Source organism: Bos mutus, chromosome X (genome assembly GCF_027580195.1).
Source record: "Bos mutus isolate GX-2022 chromosome X, NWIPB_WYAK_1.1, whole genome shotgun sequence".
Taxonomy (NCBI): Eukaryota; Metazoa; Chordata; class Mammalia; order Artiodactyla; family Bovidae; genus Bos; species Bos mutus.
This window is the reverse complement of record NC_091646.1, coordinates 6,537,595-6,561,280: the sequence shown is the minus strand read 5'-3', so window position 1 is coordinate 6,561,280 and position 23,686 is coordinate 6,537,595. Positions and strand designations below refer to the sequence as shown.

Below are 23,686 nucleotides of genomic sequence, written 5' to 3'. Positions count from 1 at the left end.
CAACTCACTCCAGTAGTCTTGCCTGGAGAATCCCATGGACAGAGGGGCCTGGCAGGCTACAGTCCATAGGGTGGCAAAGAGTTGGACACGACTGAAACAACTTAGCCTGCACACATGCATACTATGGGTGATATAAATTTAAAATGTAAGTATATAGCTTCAAGGATGATTTCCCCAGTGGCTCAGGTGGTAAAGAATCTGCCTGCAATGTGGCAGACCTGGGCTCAGCTGCTGGGTTGGGAAGATCCCCTGGAGAAGGGAATGGCAACCCACTCCAGTATTCTTGCCTGGATAATCCATGAACAGAGGAATTAAGACACGACTGAGTGACTAACCCTTTCACTTTCACTTCAACAATGATTTAGATAAGTTAATGGAAGAAAGGTTCATTAAAGGTTGGTGATTGTTAAGCAAAAGGTAGGAATGTCTCAAGTCTATGAGATACTCAATATATTTGAAAGTGGCAGAATGTGGCACAGATTTGACCCCTAACCAGTGCAGGCCACAGTGCTAAAGCCATCCTCCTGGGGGCCCTTTGCTGGGCCAGGAGTTAACCCTTTAGTTGTTGGACTGTTGGGAGATTCCAAGAAGGAGATCATGGGCTGGGGTGTCCAGGAGGCAGAGGGTCCTGGGCAATAATTATTTATCAACCAGAAAAGAGGCATTCCAATATGTTCCTAATAGTTATGACTATCCCAATGCATATCGGCTAAAAATTAGTCCTGGGTGTGCCTATCTTCCGGAGAAGGCAACGGCACCCCACTCCAGTACTCTTGCCTGGAAAATCCCATGGACGGAGGAGCCTGGTAGGCTGCAGTCCATGGGGTCGCTAAGAGCTGGACACAACTGAGCGACTTCACTTTCACTTTTCACTTTCATGCATTGGAGAAGGAAACGACAACCCACTCCAGTGTTCTTGCCTGGAGAATCCCAGGGACGGGGGAGCCTGGTGGGCTGCTGTCTATGGGGTCGCACAGAGTCGGACACGACTGAAGCAACTTAGCAGCAGCAGCAGCAGTGCCTATCTTCCCATACAGACTTCAGAGATGATGTCTGTCAGAGGTACAGTATATTGGGATGGATGGAACACACTGGGACAACAGTCTTAGGGATCTGTGAAGTCAAACGAAACCTTTAGATGACCAAAGAATTTTTCTTACCTCGTGGGCTATTCAGGGAAGCTTCTGAGGCTCTTCCGCCATCTCCACAGTGGCTCTGGTCAAAGGGCAGGCACTGATCACCAGTCCCTGCCACCACTTCAAAATTCTTGGACAAATCTTTTGTTTCCACAAGAGATTTCAGCTTGTAGACTTTTCGGGTATTGGTGTCTGATAGATAAAGTGATTCAGACATTGGGTCCATAGCCAGATAGTATTTGTGAGCAGGGCTTGTGCTAAGAGAAGAGAAAAAGAAAGTTATTTAAAGTAATTTGTTCAGCCTACACTCCCTGGGCTCTGCCTTTTGTCACAAGTGGAAAACTCTCTTCAGAGGTGAAAGTATTAATGTATCTTCCTTCTTATGTACTGAGGAGATGGACACCTCTTTGTTTTTCTAGTAATGGGTCTGGGATTAAAAAAAATTCAGTGTGTACTGCTAACCTGTAATGATCTGATATCCCAGTACCATCTGTTTGAGGGTAGAGAAAGATGCAGAGGAGAGAAAATCCCAGGAGATCTGTTTTCTCATACATACCTTTTCTACTCCCCCCACCGAGTTCTCCAATTACCTACTAGATTACTGCCTGGATATCTCAGGCACCCCAAACAGAAACTCCTCAGTCACCTCAAAATCCAAAACCGAAGTTAGTTATTCTCTTCCTGAATTCCCCATCCTTCACAAACCTACTTCTTGTCTTCTGGGCTTCCTACCTCACTCGGGGTCCCTACTGTCCTCCTGGGGTCCTGTTGGAAACTGAAAGGCATCCATAAACTGTGACGAGCGTGGCTTAGGTCGAGCTGTGCTGCAGATACATTGTGCCAAACTTCTCCTTTCCAAGCTTCCTTGTTTTTCACTTTTTTGTTTGTTTTTTAGCTGACTACCATATTTCTTGAATCCACATTTTCTTCTTTCAGGACATAATACAAGTGATTACATTTGACCTTTCTTTTGGTTGTAATCACAATCATCCATACCTCCTAAAGGTGACAAGTTCCCTTGACTGGATTTTGGTATTCCTGAAATTCTTCAATTATATATTTACACGGGACCTTGTATTATTTTTATCTGCATATGTGGCTGAGCTCATTCACTAGTTTTGATCTTCCTAATTTCATTTTTCCTATCACTGCAGGAGTTTTGGTTTGGGGGACATTTTGCTTGAACTTAAGGGTCATGTACTGCTGACATCATCTAAGCTCTAAACCTTGAGGTCTAACCCTTACTCTCCCCCTTTCTCTCCACATGTAATTGTGCCTGCAAATGAACTTTCAGAACTTTTCTTCTATCCCTCCTGCCATTACATTAGTTTTAACCTTCATCATCTCTGGCCTGCAATATTTTCCACAGCCCTGCCCATAGGAGGTGTTTTTGAAACCTTAAATCCGTTTTTCCCCATCTTGCCTCCAGAGTTAATCTGATCATTTGCTTCCCATCTTTAAAAACTCTACAGACTTTTAAATATTCCTTGGTATGGGGCACATTCCTTTCTTTACTAAGTAATTAATTCTTGTATGCCTTTTAAGGTTTTATACAGGCATTATCTTCTGAAGAAAGCTTTCCCTAAATCTCTAGGCTCAGTTATTTGCCTATGCTTACCTCTATTCTGGGTGATCACATGTCATATTAACTTAAAAAAAAAATGTATTTGTATCCCCTAATAAACCATGAGAGGTTGGACAAGAGCTACCCTGTCTCATTTCTAGTGTGCTCACTGCACAGCACTCCGCCTCACACCTGGTAGCCTAAATCGGAAACCGGCAGCCATTCTTTACTAGTCCTTCTTTCCGCCATTCCCCATATCCAGTAAAACAACATTAAAGAAAAAAAATTCTACCTCCTAAACTCGTCTCCAATCTGCCCACTTGTCTTTATCTCCACTGTCCGCAGTCCAGGGTTCTGCCATCTCTCACCTGCATTCCTTCCTTGGTACTATTTCTATGTTTGTATTTGTTCGTGGAGTCATTAAAAAATATTTACTAAGTGCAAACAATGTGCCAAGGAACTGTGCTATGGTCGGGAGACCTACTTGTGTGCACAGCAAAGCCCTTTTCTTCATGAAACTCACAGTCTCGTGGGGGAGTCAGATCAGTAAATAGGCTATGACTTGTAAATAGGAGTGTCACAACGGAAGTAGAAAGGAGAGAAATGAGCAGACAGGAGGAACACATTACCTAGCAGCACCCATGACATGGTATTAGCATTATTTTTTAAAATTATTAACTGAAGTTCATATTTTATTCAGATTTACTTAGTTTTTACTTAATATCCCTTTTCTGTTTCAGGATTCCATCTAGGATACCAAATTATATTTAGCCTTCCAGTCTCCTTAGGCTCCACAGGGCTGTGACAGTTTCTCAGAGTTTGCTGGGTTTTGATGACCTTAACAGTTTTAAGGAGTACTGGTCAGGTATTTTGTAGGATGCTCCTATTGGAATGTGTCTGATTTTTTTTTTCTCACAGTTAGGGAAGGAAGACCACAGGGGTAAAGTGCCATTCTCATCAAATCAAATCAAGGGTACATAATATCAACATGGCTTATCACTGTTAATGTTGACCTCAATCACCTGACTGAGGTAGTGTTTGTTGGGTTTGTCCTCTGTAAGTTAACTCTTTCTGTCTTATTTTCCACACTGTATTCTTTGGAGGAAGTTACTCTGCCAAGACAACACTTAAAGAGTAGGGAGTGTACCTCCTTGAGGGTCGAGTATCTATATAAATTATTTGGAGTTCTTCTGCATGACAACTTTATGTTTTCTTCTCCATTTATTTATGAACTCAACCATTTTTTTCATATCAATATGGACTCATGGATATTTGCTTTATATTTTGCATTAAATCCAATACTACTTTATTTTGTTGCTCAAATTGTCGCAGCTTTACCCCCTGGGAGCTCTTTCTGTTGGCTCGTGTGCCCCTCATCCACCGCCATCAGTGCGGGTGTGCTTTGTTTGTTTTTTGAGCACGTCCTTCCTTTCTGGAACTACACGATGCTCCAGGCTCATCTTGTATGATACCTGCCCTGACACCAGAATGAATCATTTTTCCAAGTATCCCTAGTCCTTTTATTGAAAAATGGTATTAGAGAGTAAGATCTGAATCCTGGGTGTAAGCACTATTTTTTCCCCTCCACACCTCGTTGTCTCCAACTACTCTGTGAACTCTTTGCAGGCAGGAACCTTACCTTTCTACCTCAGTGCCAACAGAGGGTCTGACAGGGCTGATGCTCAGTAAGTGCTGAACTAAACTGTAGGACATGAATCTAACTAAGACATAGAGGAGTTCAGGCCTTGGCTACTTAGCCAAGCAAAATGGACGGGAGAGGGTCATTAGACTAATTAAGATGCTCTTAAAGACTGGCATTAAACTGTAAATAAAACCCAGAGCTGTTAAGAGTAAAAAAAAAAAAAAAAAAGACTGGCATGTTCCTGATTGTATTTGTAATTGCCATTTGCCCTCTAAGCATATTTATGTTAATGATAGTAAGGCTGGCAAATACTGACTTGAGATCCAGTTTATAGTTTTAATTGGAAAAAAATCAAATCCAATTGGAATACTTGATTTTTTTCTACTTACCTTCATCAAATAAGAGAGTCCGGTAGATTCCAGGGACATCCTCAACCCTGGAATTACCATGCCAGCTGCTGTAAATAAACCGTGAAGGGCCCGACAGATTCCAGTATTGCTTTGGCAGTCATACGAGACAAAGCATCTCTGTAGCAAAGACTGCTTAAATATGGGTTTGAGTAAAAGTTTTCACATATTTAGTTGTACTTTTTGCCTTCAGAATAAAAATTTTCCAGTGCCCTTAGATCTTTCTAGAATAAAGAAGGGGTCACACCCCTCCTCAAAACAACCTTCAATACTTTGGTAGCCAGCTTGTGGAAGTTTCAACTGAACCAGATTAATCATGTTTTGTTTAGGGAAAGTCCATAGGCTATTTTTCCAAGAGAAATGTTATTTGTACAAAAACACTTTGGAATGCATTACATTCATTTATTATTGAATATCCTCAAAGTGCCTGTGAGGGAACTTGGAATTATCATTCTTCTCAAATCTCAACTGAGGAAACCCAGGCACATAGAAAGCTCACCCAGGGTCACTAACAAGTCTGTGCTTGGACCAATATTAGATTAGATTGTATGTAACTGAGTGTGCAAAATAAATACCTTCAGAATACTCTTGTTCTGAAAGTGACAAAAAAAAATTCAGTGTTACAATCTTCTTCTAACTATGTTGCTTTGCGAGGCTGTTCTCAAACTCTGTGCACTGGCCTTTAGAAAATGGAATAGCCCAAATGCACCAAATTCAAATTTGATTGCTATTTTCTTGACAGCCAACAGTCAGGAAGGTCTCCTATACTGAGAAGCAATTTCTTGCCATTTCATGCCATTTCCCAAGTGCACTTCAGCTCTTTTGAGATTGGTTTCTTTCTACTTTGTGAAAACATGCCAAACCTGAGTAAGAAAAACCACTGGAATACATTCCAATTTGTTCTAATCCCTTGTGTCTAAACACATATTGCGATTTGAGATATGTGAAGATTATAACTTTAGTGGTATTGTCATCTTCTGGTTAGTTTTCCATGCAAGCAATGCCTGCATGGAGACTTAGCAAAGATCACTTAGCAAATATCACTTCACTCATGCCAGTTAAAACCACATAGATTGTGAAATGGGCAATTAATGCTCATAATTAATACAGTGCAACATTTTACCAGCAAGCAATTTGATAACCAACTTAATTTGCTTAAGGAGTCAGTCATGCCAAAGTAGCAAGGCTGATCTTGTGCACTGATATTTGGGAAGTGCCTCTCCCAAATGGACTCCAAATGACAAACCCCATCACTGCCATTTTGATGACAATTGGCATTCGAAAGTGAACAAATTCAATTTTCTCCTTTGCAATTTCAGGTAACTTAGAACAGTTTTGACAAGTGTAATGTGTTAACAAGTTGAATAGACATACTTATGACTAATTTCAGAGTTATATGCCATTGTCAGTAAATGGTCAGTTTAAAGTTTATTATCTTTTTTTTGATGGGGTAAAACAGAAACCATGAGGTTGCATAAGGGGAACATGGAGAAATCTTATTCAAGAAGGTCATCATGGGCATTCTCTTAATACACTTGTCAACTAAATTCCTGGAAGTAGGAAGACTGCTGCGCCGTCTCTTTCTCTACTTGCAACTTGAAAGTGAAAGTGAGGTGAAAGTGTTAGTCGCTCAGTCGTGTCTGACTCTTTGTGATTCCATGGACTGTAGCCTGCAGGACTCCTCTATCCATGGGACTCCCAGGCAATAATACTGGAGTACTTTGCCATGCCCTCCTCCAGGGGGTCTTCCTGATCTGGGGATCAAACCCCCATCTCTTGTCTCCTACATTGGCAAGAGGATTCTTTACCATCTGAGCCACCAGGGGAGTCCACAAAATCAAATCTATTTGAACTTACAGACTCACTTGTGATATCACCTAAGAAAACACCATGAGGCTGGAGGCTTTGCTTTCCCGGGAAGTACTGAACTGCCAACTTTCTCTTATCATGTTTTCTTTTTGGTACATTCTGATCCTCCAGCAAATTCCACTTAGTGGAGCTCTCCTTTTGGAAAACACTTACCTGAGTTATAACTCCTAAGTTAACATTTACATTATTCCTTTAAACTTATTTAAGAAGTAAAGTTTCCCTATTAGCATATTATTAGGAGGTGATGTCTTAGGCAGGAAGGGGCATTAGGCACCCACCCATGTGATTTGCTTACCTATGTCTGGTATCTCTGTTTCTAGGGTGCACAAGGTATCCACGAATAGCAAGTAAAAGCAAACAGAGAGTCATCAGTATCATCCAACAAGCCAAACTGAACCAGACACACCTCTTCCTAACTCAGCTTGTGGTCAGTAGAGGGACTCCATAGGGATCACTCAGTCAGATGGGTAAGCCAAAGTGGACCCAATCCCTCCTGGCTGCTTATCCTGAGATGGCGCCAAGATGACTGAACATCCAGCTTGGTGCCTGGGCTAAAGCTCTAAGGTAGTTTTTTTCAAAAAGTTCTCTCTGGACTGTTTTCATTGGAAGCAGCTGAGCTCTTGCCACATGTGCAGTTTCCTGGGGGCTCTCCCCAGTCATGCCAAATCAGAATCTGGAAGTGGGAGTGGGGCCCAACAATTCCATTTTTAACAAACTCAGCTGGTGATTCTGAGGCAGAATAAGGCTTAAGAACCCCTGGGCTAAGTTTTGAAGAAGTACCCACTGCAAAGGGTCTGATCATGCAAGTCTCTAACTTGAAAGCCACTTTATCAAAATGCAAACTCTTTCATTATCCAGTCTATGTACAAGAGACATCCCCAACCCAAGCTTAAGCCACTTATATGATTGTAGAGGTGAGATAGGGACATCACTTGTACACATTAGCACAAGTATTTAGCAATATTAAACAATTTAACAAATTGAAAGTATAAAACTTTTTTCTTCAACCATGATAGAATGTACCTGGCATCAAAACTGCTGCATCAAGAAAGTTTCAATAAAACATTGTTTACATCAAACTATGAGAGCCTTGTATTGGCCAGCTACTCATGCTCTGAGGGAGCAACCCGGGTGGGTAAAACAGAACTGTCATGTCAGAAACAGCAGAACGCTTCGGGGGTCCCTGATCTGTAAGCAGCTTGGCACAGGGCACTGCCTAGGGTATCTTACTCTGGGATGGGGTATGGGTCTTCTCGCCCAGGGAGCACAGTCTGTGTATAGGCCTGACCTTGGGTCCAATCTGCCCAGAATTAAAAGGTTATAATCATCTGTGAAATATAGTCATTGCAGTTTTAAAATGCTTTTAAACCTGGCCCTTAGGTCATTTTGAAAATCATGAAGATAACAAATCTTTTTATCTAAACTAGAAAATGTTCTTATTAGTTGGAACATCAGGAAAGAAGAAAAGATACAAAATGATTTCCTTTGAAGCCATCTGCAACTACTTAACTCTTGTTGAAGAAAATCCTTTTGGGATTTGACTAGGTGGGCTACAGTGACAATCCACTGACTTTTCCATTTTATGTGTTAGTCACTCCAGCCGTGTCCGACTCTTTGTGACCCCATGGACTGTAGCCCACTAGGCTCCTCTGTCCATGGAATTCTCCAGGCAAGAATACTGGAGTGAGTTGCCATGCCCTCCTCCAGGGGATCTTCCCAACCCAGGAATTGAACCTGGCTCTCCTGCACTGTAGGCAGACTTTTTACCAACTGACCCATCAGGGAAGCCCCTTCTATTTCATGGGGCCACCTCTAAAGCCTGGGTATCCCCAGGGTTGACACAAAAGATCAAAAGGTAAGGGTGAGGTGATGTGATTAGAAATCTGGCCTCAGGCGTTTGAACCTCTTTCAGTTTCTTTGTCTCCAGACACTTGCTTATTTTTGTGGCCTCTGAACCATAGGGTGAAAGCGCTTAAGGCTGGCTCTAATCACCGTTACATGGTTGATCTTCTTGAAGGAAGTTGAGTTGTGAACATTAAAGCATGGTTTCATCTGCCACAGACTCTCACGGTACAGAACCATGTGTGTGGCTCCAAAAGGTTTTGAAATTCTTAGGTGATGGCAAGGAGTGGGGAGAGGGGGTGGTTTGATTTTCTTGTGGCCACTTCTGATTGTGCCAATAATGTCACCGTGAATTTGGGAAGATGTCCCATATTATGCAGAGCAGCTTCTCTCATTAACATCTCAGAGGGAGGAAGAGAAAATGACGGAATTTATTTCCAGTGTGTGACCTTGTTCTGTCTCAGAATTACTTTTAGTTAAAGATTCAGGATTGAGCCACCACCAAAGTCGGTTTGCTGTCTAGCTGGCAATGGACTGCACGCTGAGGTGTCAGTGTGTGAGTGCCTCACAGGCACGGCCCATCAGTGGGCATCACCACCTGGCAACTGACGGACTTGAAGTTTGCCGTGAGTTTGGAGGAGAAAGGTATGGAAGGGCAAATCTTTTCAGAGCAAGAAATTCTTGTGATGGTAGGATCTTTAAGTCGATCTTTGATTTTGTTCAGGACCTGCAAGATTAAAAGGGCTATTCTTTTTTAATTAAAAACTTTTTACTGAGTTATAATTCACATACCACAAAATTTCACCCTTTGAGAAAGTGCAATTCAGCAGTTTCCAGTAGACTCATAGAGCTGTACAACCCTGGCCATCGTCCGATTCCAGAACATTTGAATCATCTTATGAAGAAACCCTGTAGCCATTAGCAGTCAGTTCCCATTTCCCCCATTTCTCCAGCCCCAGGCAACCATTCATCTGCTTTTTGTCTCTATGAATTTGTTTATTCTTGACATTTCTTATACACGGAATTAGATAATATGTGGTATTTTGTGCCTGGCTTCTTTCATTTAGCATCATGTATGACCCATTCCTTGTACATTTTGGTAAGGATGTATGACCCATTCTTTAGTACATTTCATGGATGGAGAAAAAGGGGTAAGCCAACTTTGGAGTTTCTGGCTCATGACCAGACATCACAAGAGTTTGCTTGGCCTGCTCTGTGCTGGTTGCAGCACTTTGCTTGTTCTTCATGCTGTTCTTAGCTTCTTCCCTTATCCTTAGTCAGAAAATATCTGATATCAAAGAACGGACTTCGCTGTGTGTTCATCTTCTCATGGGAGTCTGCCTTTGAAGACTGACTTCCCACTCCTGCCACTTCTTAGAGCTTCCAACTTCAGGAAACTCTCAGTTAAGACTATCCTTCTCGTTCTCTGTCCCTTGGCCTTATCACAACTTTCCTGTGTTGTGTTTAGGGCCCTGCTTTCAGCTAGCCATTCGTTTGAAAATCAATCTGACAAACGAATCCATGCTTGGTGATTAATGATGATTTTAGCTTGATGGGTTTTTCCAACACAGGTTCTCGTGTTGGGAACTCTTGGAAAGCCAATGTCTCAACTCAGAGGAATGCATTTCTTAGGGTGGCAATTTGGACCCCTTGGAAGGTCAGCAAAGATGTTTTGGGTGTGAGGTAAATGGAGCTTTTGGGTGACAATGCTAATACATGAGACTAAACTGGAAAGCTAACCACCCATTTCATCTATATGTAGTCTGTTTCTCTGTTTGCAACTCCAGTGTTGCTGACGAGAGGAAGGTTCTTGGTCATTTTTCAGATATTTTCAGGGCCCTTAAAGTCTGTGTTCCATTTGTTCCTTCAGCAGAGCTCTCTACAACTTCTACTGTCCTTCATCATGCTAACTGCCCCTAAATGGGTGCTATTCAAGTTCTACCCAATCTCCAGTAAAAGACAGGAGTTGAGCACTAACAACAATGTAGGAAATATTAACTAGTCACTGTGAAAGAAACAGTAAAATCTCAAGAGAAAATTTTCATGTCACATTGACATTTGTCAAGTCCAAATTACTCAAGGCACCAAGAAGCATTTGGTAGGCTCTTTTTTTTTTTTTTTTTTATTTTTAAGTGAAGGACAAAACAAATATCTGGAGAATCAGGGCATCTTGAACAATACAGCATGAGGTTTTTACAAAGAATAAATCATTTCCAGTTATGCTTAATAGATTTGTGAAATTAGAAGATGAGAGGGGAGCAAGAGGATACTCATATTTAAATTCTTACAAAGCACTTCATATGGTGTCTCCTGTTTTTATTTATATAATAACCCATGTGAGTTTTAGAAAACTGAAAAATGACTCTGAGGTCATAATCAAAGGAAGATGAAACAGTCATAATTGATGAGAAACAATTGATAGATTTGGGGATGCTGAGAATGAAGAAGAGAAAGTTCAGGTACCTATGATAATCTATCTTAACACTTCTGAAAGCTTCTCAGGTAAATGACGGAAGTGGCTTCTGTGCTTTAGATGTAAACATTTGCCACTACTGAGTGGATGTTTCATGAAGGCAGATTTTTGCTCAATATAAGGAAGAATTTTCAACACAGCATACCAAAGATGCAGTGGGTTGTTGGGTGAGATAAGTAAGTTTTCTGTTATTGAGAGGGATAAACAAAGTAAAGATGATCAACCGTCAGGGATGCAGTGCACACTACGTTTTACCAGACACCTCTATGGACTCTTCTATCACTAAGCTCATAAATCTGTGATATCACTTTTTAGTTACTGAAATATGTGTGTGTGTATGTGTGTTTAAAATTTTAACATGAGAAGCAAAGCACTAGGGGTATCTAAACCTAAGCTATCTCATAAATCTATCTTAAAAAAAAAACTTCACAGAATGTATTTTTGAGACTCCCGCAGGTTTAATTGCATGATCTTATAAGCTTCCCTTCTTTATTATTGTATCTTCATTTCCCACTGGAAGGAAGCACTGAGATGTATATGTGCAGATGAAATCTGCAGGAAACAGGCAAAGGGATACTGTATGCTTAAATAACAAGAAATAACCTTGTTGATCTCGGCATGTTGCTAATAATAATGACATAACTGACTTTTTTGTACCCTCCCCATTCAGCCAATGGGGGATCAGCTAGAGGAAATAAATGATCATCCACCAATGAAAATGAAATTATTTTTGAGGTCAGATGAAAGAAACTCAATTGGGGACAGTTTGGATCAGTGGAGCTGAGAGGAAAAATCTATAGTCTGCCAGTCTTTGAAATGTCAAGGGGCATCTAGAATTGTTCAATGTGGCCCAAAATGGAACAAGAAGATGAAAGAGAAGGAAATATAGAAGGGCACCCAGTAGGGGCAAGCTTTATGTCCTCTCAAGATGTCATCAAACACTGGGCAGATAACTACACATTTGTGGATCTTAAAACAGGTTAAACTGTATAAGACATGTAAGAGGATGCTCAAATACTAAATTGACAATTCTATAGATACAAAAGTAGAAAACAGAGTAGTTAAATTATACAATGAATAACCTGACAGAGAGTGAAGATCTAGAATGTTCTCTATTTTTTTCTGTAATAACTTATTGACAATATTGCTCTTCCACTCAGTTTTAAATGCAACCAATTGACATAATGACTCTATATAGTCTGTGTTTCCAAGGAAACAGATGACTCAACCAAATAAAATGACTAATATGCGCTGGGGGGGGGGGCGATTAAATTAATTGATTTAACATCAACCAAAAATTGGTACAAAATTAACTCTCTCTATATATAAAGTAGAATTCAACGAACATTATGGTTATTAAGCTAGCAAAACCACCTTGTGTCAACTTATTTCTCCCAAGAAAGTTTAAACTTGGAAAAGTTATAAAGCAAATATATAAATTCACCAATCATATGTGAAAGATGCAAAGTATACAGAATAGACTACTGATTAGGATACTTTTTTTTAAGTGAATCTAATAAGGACTATACTAGTTTCTGATTAAGCATGACAGATAATGTTTGCTGTCATAGACTGGGTTGATGGTTTTGACTATCATCAAATAGGGAGTTACCTGTTAATTACATCTAAACGATCTTGTCTATATATTTATATTCCATCAGGTTATTTCTCTGATGGCCATTCACAAGAGTGTTGGGAGTAGAGAAGGAAGAATAAGTTTTTCTCCTTGAAAGAAATGCAGGGAATCTTAACCATGAGTCTATGAAAGGGCTTCATCCACAGGGATAAGTTGCTAGGGTGGGAGGTGGGGAGTGGAGATATGGGGAGAGAACGAAAATATGTAACAGCTGAGTTTTGTGTGAATGTGTTTATTTCTGGGGGAGAAGGCCCATAACATTCAACAGATTCTCAAAAAGGTCTGAGAACTTAAAGAAAAATGTTAGGAAGAACTTCTGTCAGCTCAGAAGAGCCAGCTAGGCAGACTCACGCTAAGTGAGCTCATGGTGTGTGCTCGCCTGTGCCTTTGAAGAGCTGTGGCAGTGACGGATTGGAAACTACTTCACTCTGTCCAAAACAAAATTTTCCTTATACTGAGAACATCACTTTGCAATTAGGGTCCAAGTTATTCCATTTTATTCTTCAAATGACTTTGTGTTAAAGGAAGGTCATAGGTACTTTGGACTAAAATGCAAATTTGTGAACTGTTAAGGACCCTTGACCAAGAGAGAATCTTCTCAATGAATGACAATTGCTCCACCTCAGGTAAATTTGCATTTAAATGACAAGGGAAAGGAGTCTATTTAGCTGGGTTTTCTTTATAGTAATATTTTTGGTTTTTATAGATAATCCTATGGGTTTTTTCCTCTGAGAAGGCAGCTATTGATACATAGGAGCTAGTTACATAGGTTTTATAGGGTTGGCTATATGGGGTCAGCCAGACAAGGTCTCTATGCAAGGGCCAATATCTGCACGCCTGGAAACATTCAGATGGTGAACGAATTGTTCAGTGCTCCACTTATGTTTGGCATCATGTAGACAGAGCATCCCTAGGATTTTGAAGACAATGTAGAATGTTGTATAAAACATTTTCAAATCCAGACTACAATCATCATGGCCTTCTTCATTGATTTTCCAGTAAGTAGGTGCCCAAAGGGATACACTGCTTGTAATGACAAATCCCTGTGAGGTATGACATCCCAAGGTACATGAACATTTGATTAGGGCAGGGTGCTATGAATTAGTACCTCTTTAGACTCTGTAGATGTGCTTTATCTTTATAAAATCTTAATTTTACAGTCTATTTTTTTATCAGTCAAGGGATTTAACAGCTTTTTTCTCTATGACAGCGTTTGCAATTATAATTAAGAAATGTATTAAAACTGGAGTGAATTAATGTGAAAAATGGATGGGGGTTTGGGACTAGAAGAGTTCTCTAAGTAGGTATGAAAGACTCAGTCTGAGAAAAGGGAGGTAGATTCCAAAGGAAAGCATGAGAATTTGAAAACTTTTGAGGAATGTCCTTATGTATTCAAATTTCCACTCTTATGGGATCATAAGTGTTAAACGAAAATGACCCAAGACTTTTCATGTGATTTGACTGGTCCTGACCGTGCTCCGTGCATACACATTGCTCCGTCATTGTCTCTATTCTCCCAGTCACTGTTCTTGGTCACTACTTTTCAGGTCAATGAGGTGATGCCTGAGGCAAGAACTGTTTTATGGAAGAGTTTATAAGGTGGCATCAACCACCCTATAAACATAGGGAACATAGGGAAATTTTTCTGGAACATAGGGAAATTTTCAGCCTCATGTCCTGAAGGCATGTGTCAGGGATAAAACTGTCACAACCAATTAGGAGAAGGCTCTATTAGTTTACCCAGGAGAGGGGAAACAGATCTGTCTATCCCTCTTGGGATGGGAGAGGATGTCTTCCTTTTCTAGGACTCCAGGGGACATATATTTGTGCCTTATATCCTTAGAAACCTGAATATTCATTGGAAGGACTGATGCTGAAGCTGACGTTCCAATACTTTGGCCACCTGATGTGAAGAGCCGACTCATTTGAAAAGACCCTGATGCTGGGAAAGATTGAAGGCAGGAGGAGAAGGGGAAGACAGAGGATGAAGTGGTTAGATGGCATCACTGACTCAGTGGACATGAGTTAAGCAAACTCCAGGAGATGGTGAAAATCTTGCCATAGAAAGCTTGCATGCTGCAGTCTATGGGGTTGCAAAGAGTCAGACACAACTGAGCAACTGAACAACAACAATAATCCTTAGAAAGGGAGAAATAAAGATGATTAAGTCGAAGTCTCTTTAGTTGTTATTTCTGTGTAACTCCAAAATATGAACGACAGTGCCAAAAGGTATGAATTCCTTTCAAATGCTGTCAAAATACTTCGTCCTTCAAGAATATTCCTAAAACAGAGTGAGAAAGTCTAAAGATGAATACTTTAATCATTTTTTCCAATGGATCAGAGCTTTTAAGGATGAAAAAACTAATCCTTCTTCAACTGTCGTGTAAACACAGGCGGCCATTTTCCTTTTGATGAACAGACCACTTCAAAAGACTGGACCTGGAGAACTTAGAAAATGTAGTTTTTGGCTCTGACAACACCTACCTGCTAGAAACAATACTATGTATTTTTGATCAGTCTTTGTCGTGGGCAGAGCAGGGGTTGAGTGACTTACCTGAGCACGTGACAGAATGGAGCTCCACATCAGCGTCAGGAATGCACTCAGGGAAGGCCACACATACAGGCATGTCAACGCCTCCTGGTTCTCCAAAGCAGTGCTCAAAGGTTTCTTCAAGTGGGAGTAGACATGGTGACCTATGTCTCTGGCCCTATTCCTGCATCTCAGCTGGGTACTACAATATGGCAACTGCATTTTCTGTTCCTTCATGCAATGCCTTGTCTGTTCCTGTTATCTCATTCTTGTTTTTACCTTATCCGCTAAGCAAACACAGAGATTAGAGGAGACTTACCTTAATTCCAAAACACTAACGGAGTTTCCTGAGGGAAATATTCGCCTTACAAAATTGAAGTCACCAACATACACACTACCATCAGGGCCAGAAGCTAAGGCAACGGGAGCGAAGAGTTTGTTGTTGTGGGCAGGGCCATTGCAGTTGGTGCAGGCTACGCTCCGTTGGTGTCCATTACCCATGATGGTTGCTATGACTGGAGGCTGCTGGGAAATGAACATATTTTCTCCATTCCCTTTATGTATGATTCCTAGATCCAAGGGGGAAAAAAAAGAATTAAAAAATAACCACACCATATTCTCAGCAATATTTTAAATTCTCTCTCATTGTTCAAAGCAGGAAGGAGCGTTGGCTTGCTATAAAAGAACTTGAGAGCGAAGCACATCACCCCAGCTTTTATTTAACTGCACAGCTACAACAAATGGCAGCATAACACTTTGCCTCAGTTTGTCCATCTATGAAATGGGATAATATACCCAGTCCCTTTAATGTTGATTCTAAATGCCTCAATAAAGTGTTTAATGACAAACTTTTAATGATTTCCTGTTCACTTTGGGTTCTGTGAATCATCTGTGGCTGGTTTTCAATCTCTGACTTTCTTCTGATGCCTGGTGCACATCTGTCTGACTTCAAACCACCTGCTCTATACAACTACGAAAAGGGAGGATCAGTCAATTTTAATATTAACCTAGCAGAACACAATCAGAAAGGTAATCTACTTTGGTAAAAAGAAATCATACTACTAGAATGCACTTCAAAGATAAGAGAAAAGAACTTGAATGTTCCCCTCTTTTGGACCAGATCTCACTATCATCAGTGCAGGAAATAAAAGATACTGACTTATGAAACTGCTGGAAAGTACTCTGCAGTCATTTTCTCTGGGAAATCTCATCCATTCTCATGACTTAACTCCCATCTCTCTACGTTGAAACTTTTCTCCTGTCCAGAGTTCTCACCTGACATGCAATTTCCTACTACATTTCTTTACTTGGCTGTCCCGCTGGTACCCCAAACTCAACAAGTTTAAGACTGAACTCAGTAGGCAAAACACTCTCTGACATAAATCACAGCAAGATCCTCTATGACCCACCTCCCAGAGTAATGGAAATGAAAGCAAAAATAAACAAATGGGACCTAATTAAACTTAAAAACTCTGGCACAATGAAGGAAACTATAAACAAGGTGAAAAGACAGCCTTCAGAGTGGGAGAAAATAATAGTAAAGGAAGCAACTGACAAAGAATTAATCTCAAAAATATACAAGCAGCTCCTGCAGCTCAACACCAGAAAAATAAATGACCCTATCAAAAAATGGGCCAAAGAACTAAACAGACATTTATCCAAAGAAGACATAAAGATGGCTAACAAACACATGAAAAAGTGCTCAACATCACTCATTATCAGAGAAATGCAAATCATGGGGGTCATTAAAGGAAACTGAACATTGAACCCTTAAAAAAAAAAAAAGAAATGCAAATCAAAACCACAATGAGGTACCGTCTCACACCTGTCAGAATGGCTGCGATCCAAAAGTCTACAAACAATAAATGCTGGAGAGAGTGTGGAGAAAAGGGAACCCTCTTACACTGTTGGTGGGAATGCAAACTAGTACAGCCACTATGGAGAACAGTGTGGAGATTCCTTAAAAAACTGGAAATAGATCTGCTATACGACCCAGCAATCCCACTGCTGGGCATACACACCGAGGAAATCAGAATTGAAAGAGACATGTGTACCCCAATTTCATCACAGCACTGTTTACAATAGCCAGGACATGGAAGCAACCTAGATGTCCTGGATAAGAAACCTGGATAAGAAAGCTGTGGTACATATACACAGTGGAATATTACTCAGCTATTAAGAAGAATGCATTTGAATCAGTTCTAATGAGGTGGATGAAACTGAAGCCTATTATACAGAGTGAAGTAAGTCAGAAGGAAGAACACCAGTACAGTATATTAATGCATATATACAGAATTTGGAAAGATGGTAACAATGACCCTATATGCAAGATAACAAAAGAGACACAGATATAAAGAACAGACTTTTGGACTCTGTGGGAGAAGGCAAGGGTGGGATGATTTGAGAGAATAGCATTGAAACATGTATATTACCATATGTGAAATAGATGACCAGTCTAAGTTCAATGCATGAAACAGCCAGTGCATTAGGACAACCCAGAGGGATGGGATGGGGAGGGAGGTGGGTGGGGGTTTGGGATGGGGGACACATGTATACCTGTGGCTGATTCATGTCAATGTATTGGCAAAAACCATCACAATATTGTAAAGTAATTAGCCTCCAATTAAATAAATTATTTTTAAAAAAAAGAAGAGAAAGAAAAAAAGACTGAACTCATTATTTTTCTGTACTGCTCCACCCCGCAAACCACGCTATTTCTCCTATGTTCTCTGCTGATCTTCTGAGTGGTATCACCAGGAATGTATTTACTCATGTTGGGAATATGGGCACCACTGTGGCTCTTCTTTTCCTCATTCTCTAGCCCTAATTAATTACTAAACCCCCACTATCTCCTCAAATATATTGAACCAGTTCTATGGTCTCTGTTCTTACTACTGCTGCTTTAGTTCAGTTTTTCTTAACTTCTTAGTTTCTTGGTTTCTGTGTTTACCCATCTCCAAACTATTGTCCATATTTCTGCCATAAAGGTTATTTCATGTTGATATATGGCAAAAATCAACACAATATTGCAAAGCAATTATCCTCCAATTAAAAATAAATAAAGATTATTTCAATATGTAGATTAAAACCTTTCAGTAGTTCCATATCCTCTATGGCAGCAGTCTCCAACCTTTTTGGTACCAGGGACCAGTTTCATGGAAGACAAATTTTCCATGGATGGGGGCGAGAATGGGGGGTGGTTTTGGGATGATTCAGCGCATTACATTTATTGAGTTTGTTGAGCAGGAGGCGGAGCTCAGACGTAATGTGAGAGATGGGGAGCTTCACTCTGTACAGGAGAAGCTTTATTCGCTTGCCTGCTGCTCATCTCCTGCCGTGCGGCTCAGTTCCTAACAGGCCACACACAGGTACTGATCTGTGGCCCAGGGGTTGGGGACCCCTGCTTTATGGGATAAAGGGCTCATTTCTTATGATTAAGCCATACAAAGTCCTTCATGATTTGGCTCTTGTCTCCTTCTTCAGTCTCCCCTCTCATTACCCTCTCATTTTTATCCTGAGTTTCAGCTACAGCAAACTATGCACAAGTATTTTCACACGCTTCTGTTCTTCTCTGCTTTTGTGTCTTGCTGGTCCCTCCATCCTGAATGCCCTCCTCATTTTGTTTGCTTGGGAAACTCTAATCAAGCCTTCAAAGCTCAGCCCAGTTCTCCTTGGATGCTCTGTCCAAGCAGAATTTATTATTCCCTCCTCTGTGAGTATGCACAGTTTCTTTTCCATAGCTCTATTATGACACTTGCCACATGTAAGATACAGTTTTCATGACTTCTCTATCTTCCCTATCACAACATGAACTCCTTCCTCTGTCTTACTCTTTTCTGCATTTCAGTGCCAATCCCTGTGGCCAAGTCATTAGAAGTGCTCAATAAATGTTGGAAACAGGCTTTGAGTCTCTTGTAGTTTCCTTGTCCAAATCCCAATGATTTTGAGAACCTGCTGAGCCTGGGCAGAAAACCCAAGGAACAAGTACTGCTATGCTAAACAGCTCAAGTCTGCCCAGAATGAGCCAGGGCAGGTAAAAAAAAATCCATGTGGTGAGAAGACATGCCAGTGTGTCAGGCTGTAGCAGCTGACAGCAAATGAATGAATGCAGCTATCCTGTCCAGTCTTATTTTTTCGCCTATGACTCCTGCTATCTATCTCCTTGGACTGCCTGTTATTCTCCCTAAACATTTCCTGAAATGTCTCCCTCGGTTTTTTTCCAACTTTTGGTCCCACAGTCCTACAATAGAAACCATTGATCACTCTGAAATAGGAATGTCACTGGCAAAAATTAAGAGGGTAAAACATGCACAAAGCCATGGCACCAAATATGAACCTGGAAACAGAAATGCCATACTTCTATAGGCTTTAGATTTCAAATCTCAAGTAATTTTACTTTCTTTCCCAAGGTGATTTCTGGCTATTTTTTTTCCCCAACATATCTGCAGGAGCAGCTATGAGCTTATGCCCCAACAAATTGCTCTTTTATTGCAGAACCATGAGATAGATATCTTGAGGCTCACTACTTTCTTATTAATTTTATTAATAACTTTATTAGGCACTGAAGAAATGTCTCAAGATTTAGAATAGTTAATTAAGCTAGATTAATAGGATAGAATTTCATTTCCCCCAAAACACTTAATTGCAGTGTGATCAGTATCACAATTTAAATGAATTGGGAGAAACTGAGTGAGAACTGGCATGATAGTTGCACAACATCATTGAAAAGAAATCTCCTGATAATCGCTCACTGAATATCCTACCAATGAGACTATGATATGTTCTTCAATAAATGAGGAAACCAATTGTTTAGCATGTCAGTATTTCAGCAATGCACTACAGGGTATATCATTCAAAAATATTTCCAATTATTGGCTTGGAAATACCAGATTTGCTATTAACATCTATTTTCACAGATAGATATCCATTTTTTATATCAATATAATGATATAGTTAACAATTACCTTCAAAATGACATGCTATTACCAGGCTCCTGGCAATTTAAAAACTGAAGATGGCTATTCTAAACCATTCTTCTAAGCCTGCAATTCGAAAACTCCTCTTTTCTATTAGAAAGCCCAGTACTCCATCAAATAAGAAGAATGATTAAAGGAAATAAAACATAAGGCAATGTACTTTCTGATTACATCTCAACAATTGATGTCTTGCTTTCATGCAAGGTACTAAAGTGCCCGTGTACCGAAATTACCATTCCTGTTTAAAGCTGAAGCAATCAAAACAAAAATGGGCAAACCCCTTTTGTATTGCCCTGGAAAAATAGATCATTTTGAAGGGTGTTTTTGTTGTTTCAAGAATCTGTTTAACCTTCCATTACATAGAACCGGGGCATACCATCTAGCAACAATGATTTAACACCAATTCTTCTGCAAAAGGTTGCTTTGAAAACATTTTGTTTATGTTCCTGGAAATCTTGATCAATTACTGCTGCCTCCTTTCCAGTTTATTCTGCCACACATGCTCATTTTGAAAACAGAATCAAATGATCCAGAGACTACACACATTATTTATAGGAAGGCCAACTTCCTGCTAAGGATTGGGTGTTTTGTTTACAGTTAACAAAGAAACCCCACTGGCTGGGGGCCTATGGCATATTTTCTCCCTCAAGTTTTCCTTTTCTCTGCCAAAAAGTCAAGTCTGTTGTATAATAATTTAAGCATACTTCTAAACACATGACTCATATCCTCCTGTTACCTTGCTCAGAACTTCTTTTGAAGCTTATAAATAAGTTTGAAATACAATTCCCCTTGGAAGCCAGTGGGTGGTGCTTTATACTGATTTCAAAGAAGAAACCATTTTTCAGGCTTATGAACAACAAGGGACACAATAAATATTTCTCTTAGGACTTGATTGAGAGGATATAAACACAAACTGGGAGACATGCCAATGTGATCAATGGCAATTTACTTTCCCTCCCAGTAAAACCATTTGCCAAAAAACTACTGGCTTATCTTGGAGGTTAAGTTAAAGGAGATTCTTGATCTATTTCAGACAGATGACTACACCCAATTAGAACCCTGGATAGTTTTTTTCTAATAATTTAAAATACTCAACTGGCATAATTTTAAAGAACTGATTTATCTTGAAATAAATATGTACTCTCTGCAATCACTAATAAGATGTATTTTGAAAGAATAATATTGAAAAACACAAGTTCCCAGTTGGTTTTCTTTGTTAATTTCAGTGAAAGAACCATCTTGATATATCAGACATAATATTTGGAAACAATGCTCCACAACCAATGGCTAATTGTCAGGTAAATACAATTGCTGCAACTGAAATGACAAATGGTCTGAAAACACTTCCTGCTAGAAACTACCCACTGCATAATGATTTTGGAGGCAAAGAAAAACTGCAGAATTGAATGGCAGCAGACATCCAATTTAATTACAGGTGTCTTTTTAACCAGTGAGAAGAAATTGGGGGAAGATAGATTCTTGTTTCTAATCTGCTATCTGTCTCAGATCAAAAAAGCAGGGTGCCTAAAGAGTTAGGCTCTGGCCTTAATCAGTCAGAAAAGACTGTCTGACCTGACCGGGAGAGTGCGTTGCTTTCTAATTGGTCCTCTCAAAGCTGCTCCTTCACACTCATCATTCCTGCTTCTAAAACTGCCTTTGTGGGTAGGGTTTAGACTCCCAAAATGTCCCAAGAGAGGTGCTGGTATCCAAGGGCAGGCTGAAAGGCAGTGGCAGTGCTGGCTTCAGCCCTGTTTCCTGGCAGGCATGACCTGTCCTGTGTGTGTGTAGGCACGTGCCTACAAATGAGTTGATAAAGATAATATCAACTCACCCTTTTTGGCCCCAGGGACCGGTTTCATGGAGGACAATTTTTCCAGGGACTGGGGGGAGAGGGGGAATGGTTTCAGGATGATTCAAGCGCATTACACTTATTGTGCAACTTAATTTCTATTATTATGACATCAGCTCCACCTCAGATTATTAGGCATTAGATCCTGGAGGTTGGGGAGCCCTGGATAAAATGAACAAATCTTCCTTTAAATAAGTCTGTCTTAAGTAAGGTTTCTTTCTCAGGATAAAAATCTCAGAAACAGACAAAGTAGATTTAGTGGGGCTGGGGTGAGTACCAGGGATCTTTTGGAGTGATAAAAATATTCTAAAACTCTGTGGTGGTGACGGTTGCAGAACTCCACACTTTACTAAAAATTATTGAAGTGTACCCTTAAAATGGGTGAATTTTATGGTGTATAAATTATACTTCAATAAAGCTGTGAAAAAGATTCTCAGAAGTAACTTGATACCTATTACCCTAAACATGAATTACTGGTGGATTAGAGGTGGAAAGAACACATTTGTGGAAATCAGGGGGGCCCCCAAAGCCAACTTTCTGAATGGCTTCCATCTGTTCTGAATTTTTCAGCCTCAAATGGTAAGAGAATATAGGACTGGGAGCACACAGCTGGGGACTGGCTCGATTGAGGTCATTCCCACTTTGTGTTTAATGTCAATGACAGGCATTTGAAAGAGACAATCCATACCAGCCAATAAAAGTGAGTGGAAAAGAAACGGCTGCTTAAAATGTCAAACTCTTTCAAATCAAAACAAAAAACCTAATAATTTAATAACTGGCATCTGCCCTTTTATTTTTATACTTTTGAAACTGTGATTCTCCTTTTGACAACAGAAAAAGGGTTGACATTTTATATCTGTGCCTGAATCTTTGCTCTTAAACAAGCAAACAGTTGGAAGGGGAATTCAGAGTCTTCCTTGAAAGAGGGGAAGGACATGTAATGGGAGGCATATGGCAATGGATTCCTTCACCTTCCAGGGTCCTACACTGGAACTCTGGTCAGTGGTCTCAGGCTATGGTTGAAGCAAACCTGGTTAGCTTAGGTGATCAAAAGTTCCTAGCCTGTGGGGCTGGTCGGCTTGGCTGATTCAACTACAGTGCACATGAATAAGACCAGAGGTGTGTTTATAAAATGGATCTCTTAGCCTTGGTCAATTCATGGCCTTAAAAGAGAACCCTGCTTTAGCCAGCTGTTTCACAAAGGTCAGATGGATACAAGGACGGAAGGGTATAGTTGTCTCAGTACGTTCACATCACCAGTCCTGGAGAAATTACCCCAAGACAACATCCGACTAAAGGCTGCTCAGAATCTGCCTCTTTAGATGAAAAGGAATATGATTTCACAATGAAAACTTACCAGCAGATGTTCAAATGATGCTGGGTGGAAACACCAATGATAGGTTTCCCAGCAAAAGGAGGTGAAGGAACTTGGATGAAGCCTTTATAACCAGGGGAGCAAAATCAGTTTGTCTGAGAGAAGCACGGGCTAAGGGCCACCTGTGGTCTCTTCTGACTTCACGTCGAAATTACATACTAGGTGACAGTGACAGCAGGAAAAGTGGTCCAAAGAAGGCAACGACTGAAGATGAGCATGTACGGATTCCCACTGCTTGACCTGCTTTTCCTAAGTCCAGGACTCAGGAGGCTGAAAACTAAGTCAAGTCCGGAGCTGTACTCTCCCCAGATTCTTTCTCTTCTTCCCTGTGTTCCTCCTACCTCTTTTTCAGCACTATCCATTGCTATCCCTTTACTCTATCCCTTG

The 23,686-nt window shown here is 40.4% G+C and overlaps 1 protein-coding gene across 1 annotated transcript in view; it reads right to left on the bottom strand.

Moving 5' to 3' along the window:
• Window positions 1–23,686, bottom strand: part of LOC102276527 (teneurin-1) — a 413,260-nt gene that overhangs the window by 102,256 nt on the left and 287,318 nt on the right. Inside the window, exons 16-17 of the mRNA XM_070365791.1 lie at window positions 15,419–15,668; window positions 1,161–1,393 (exon numbers count right to left, since the gene is read on the bottom strand). Of these exons, the coding sequence (XP_070221892.1) occupies window positions 1,161–1,393; window positions 15,419–15,668 (483 nt within the window). The remainder of the gene's footprint in view (window positions 1–1,160; window positions 1,394–15,418; window positions 15,669–23,686) is intronic.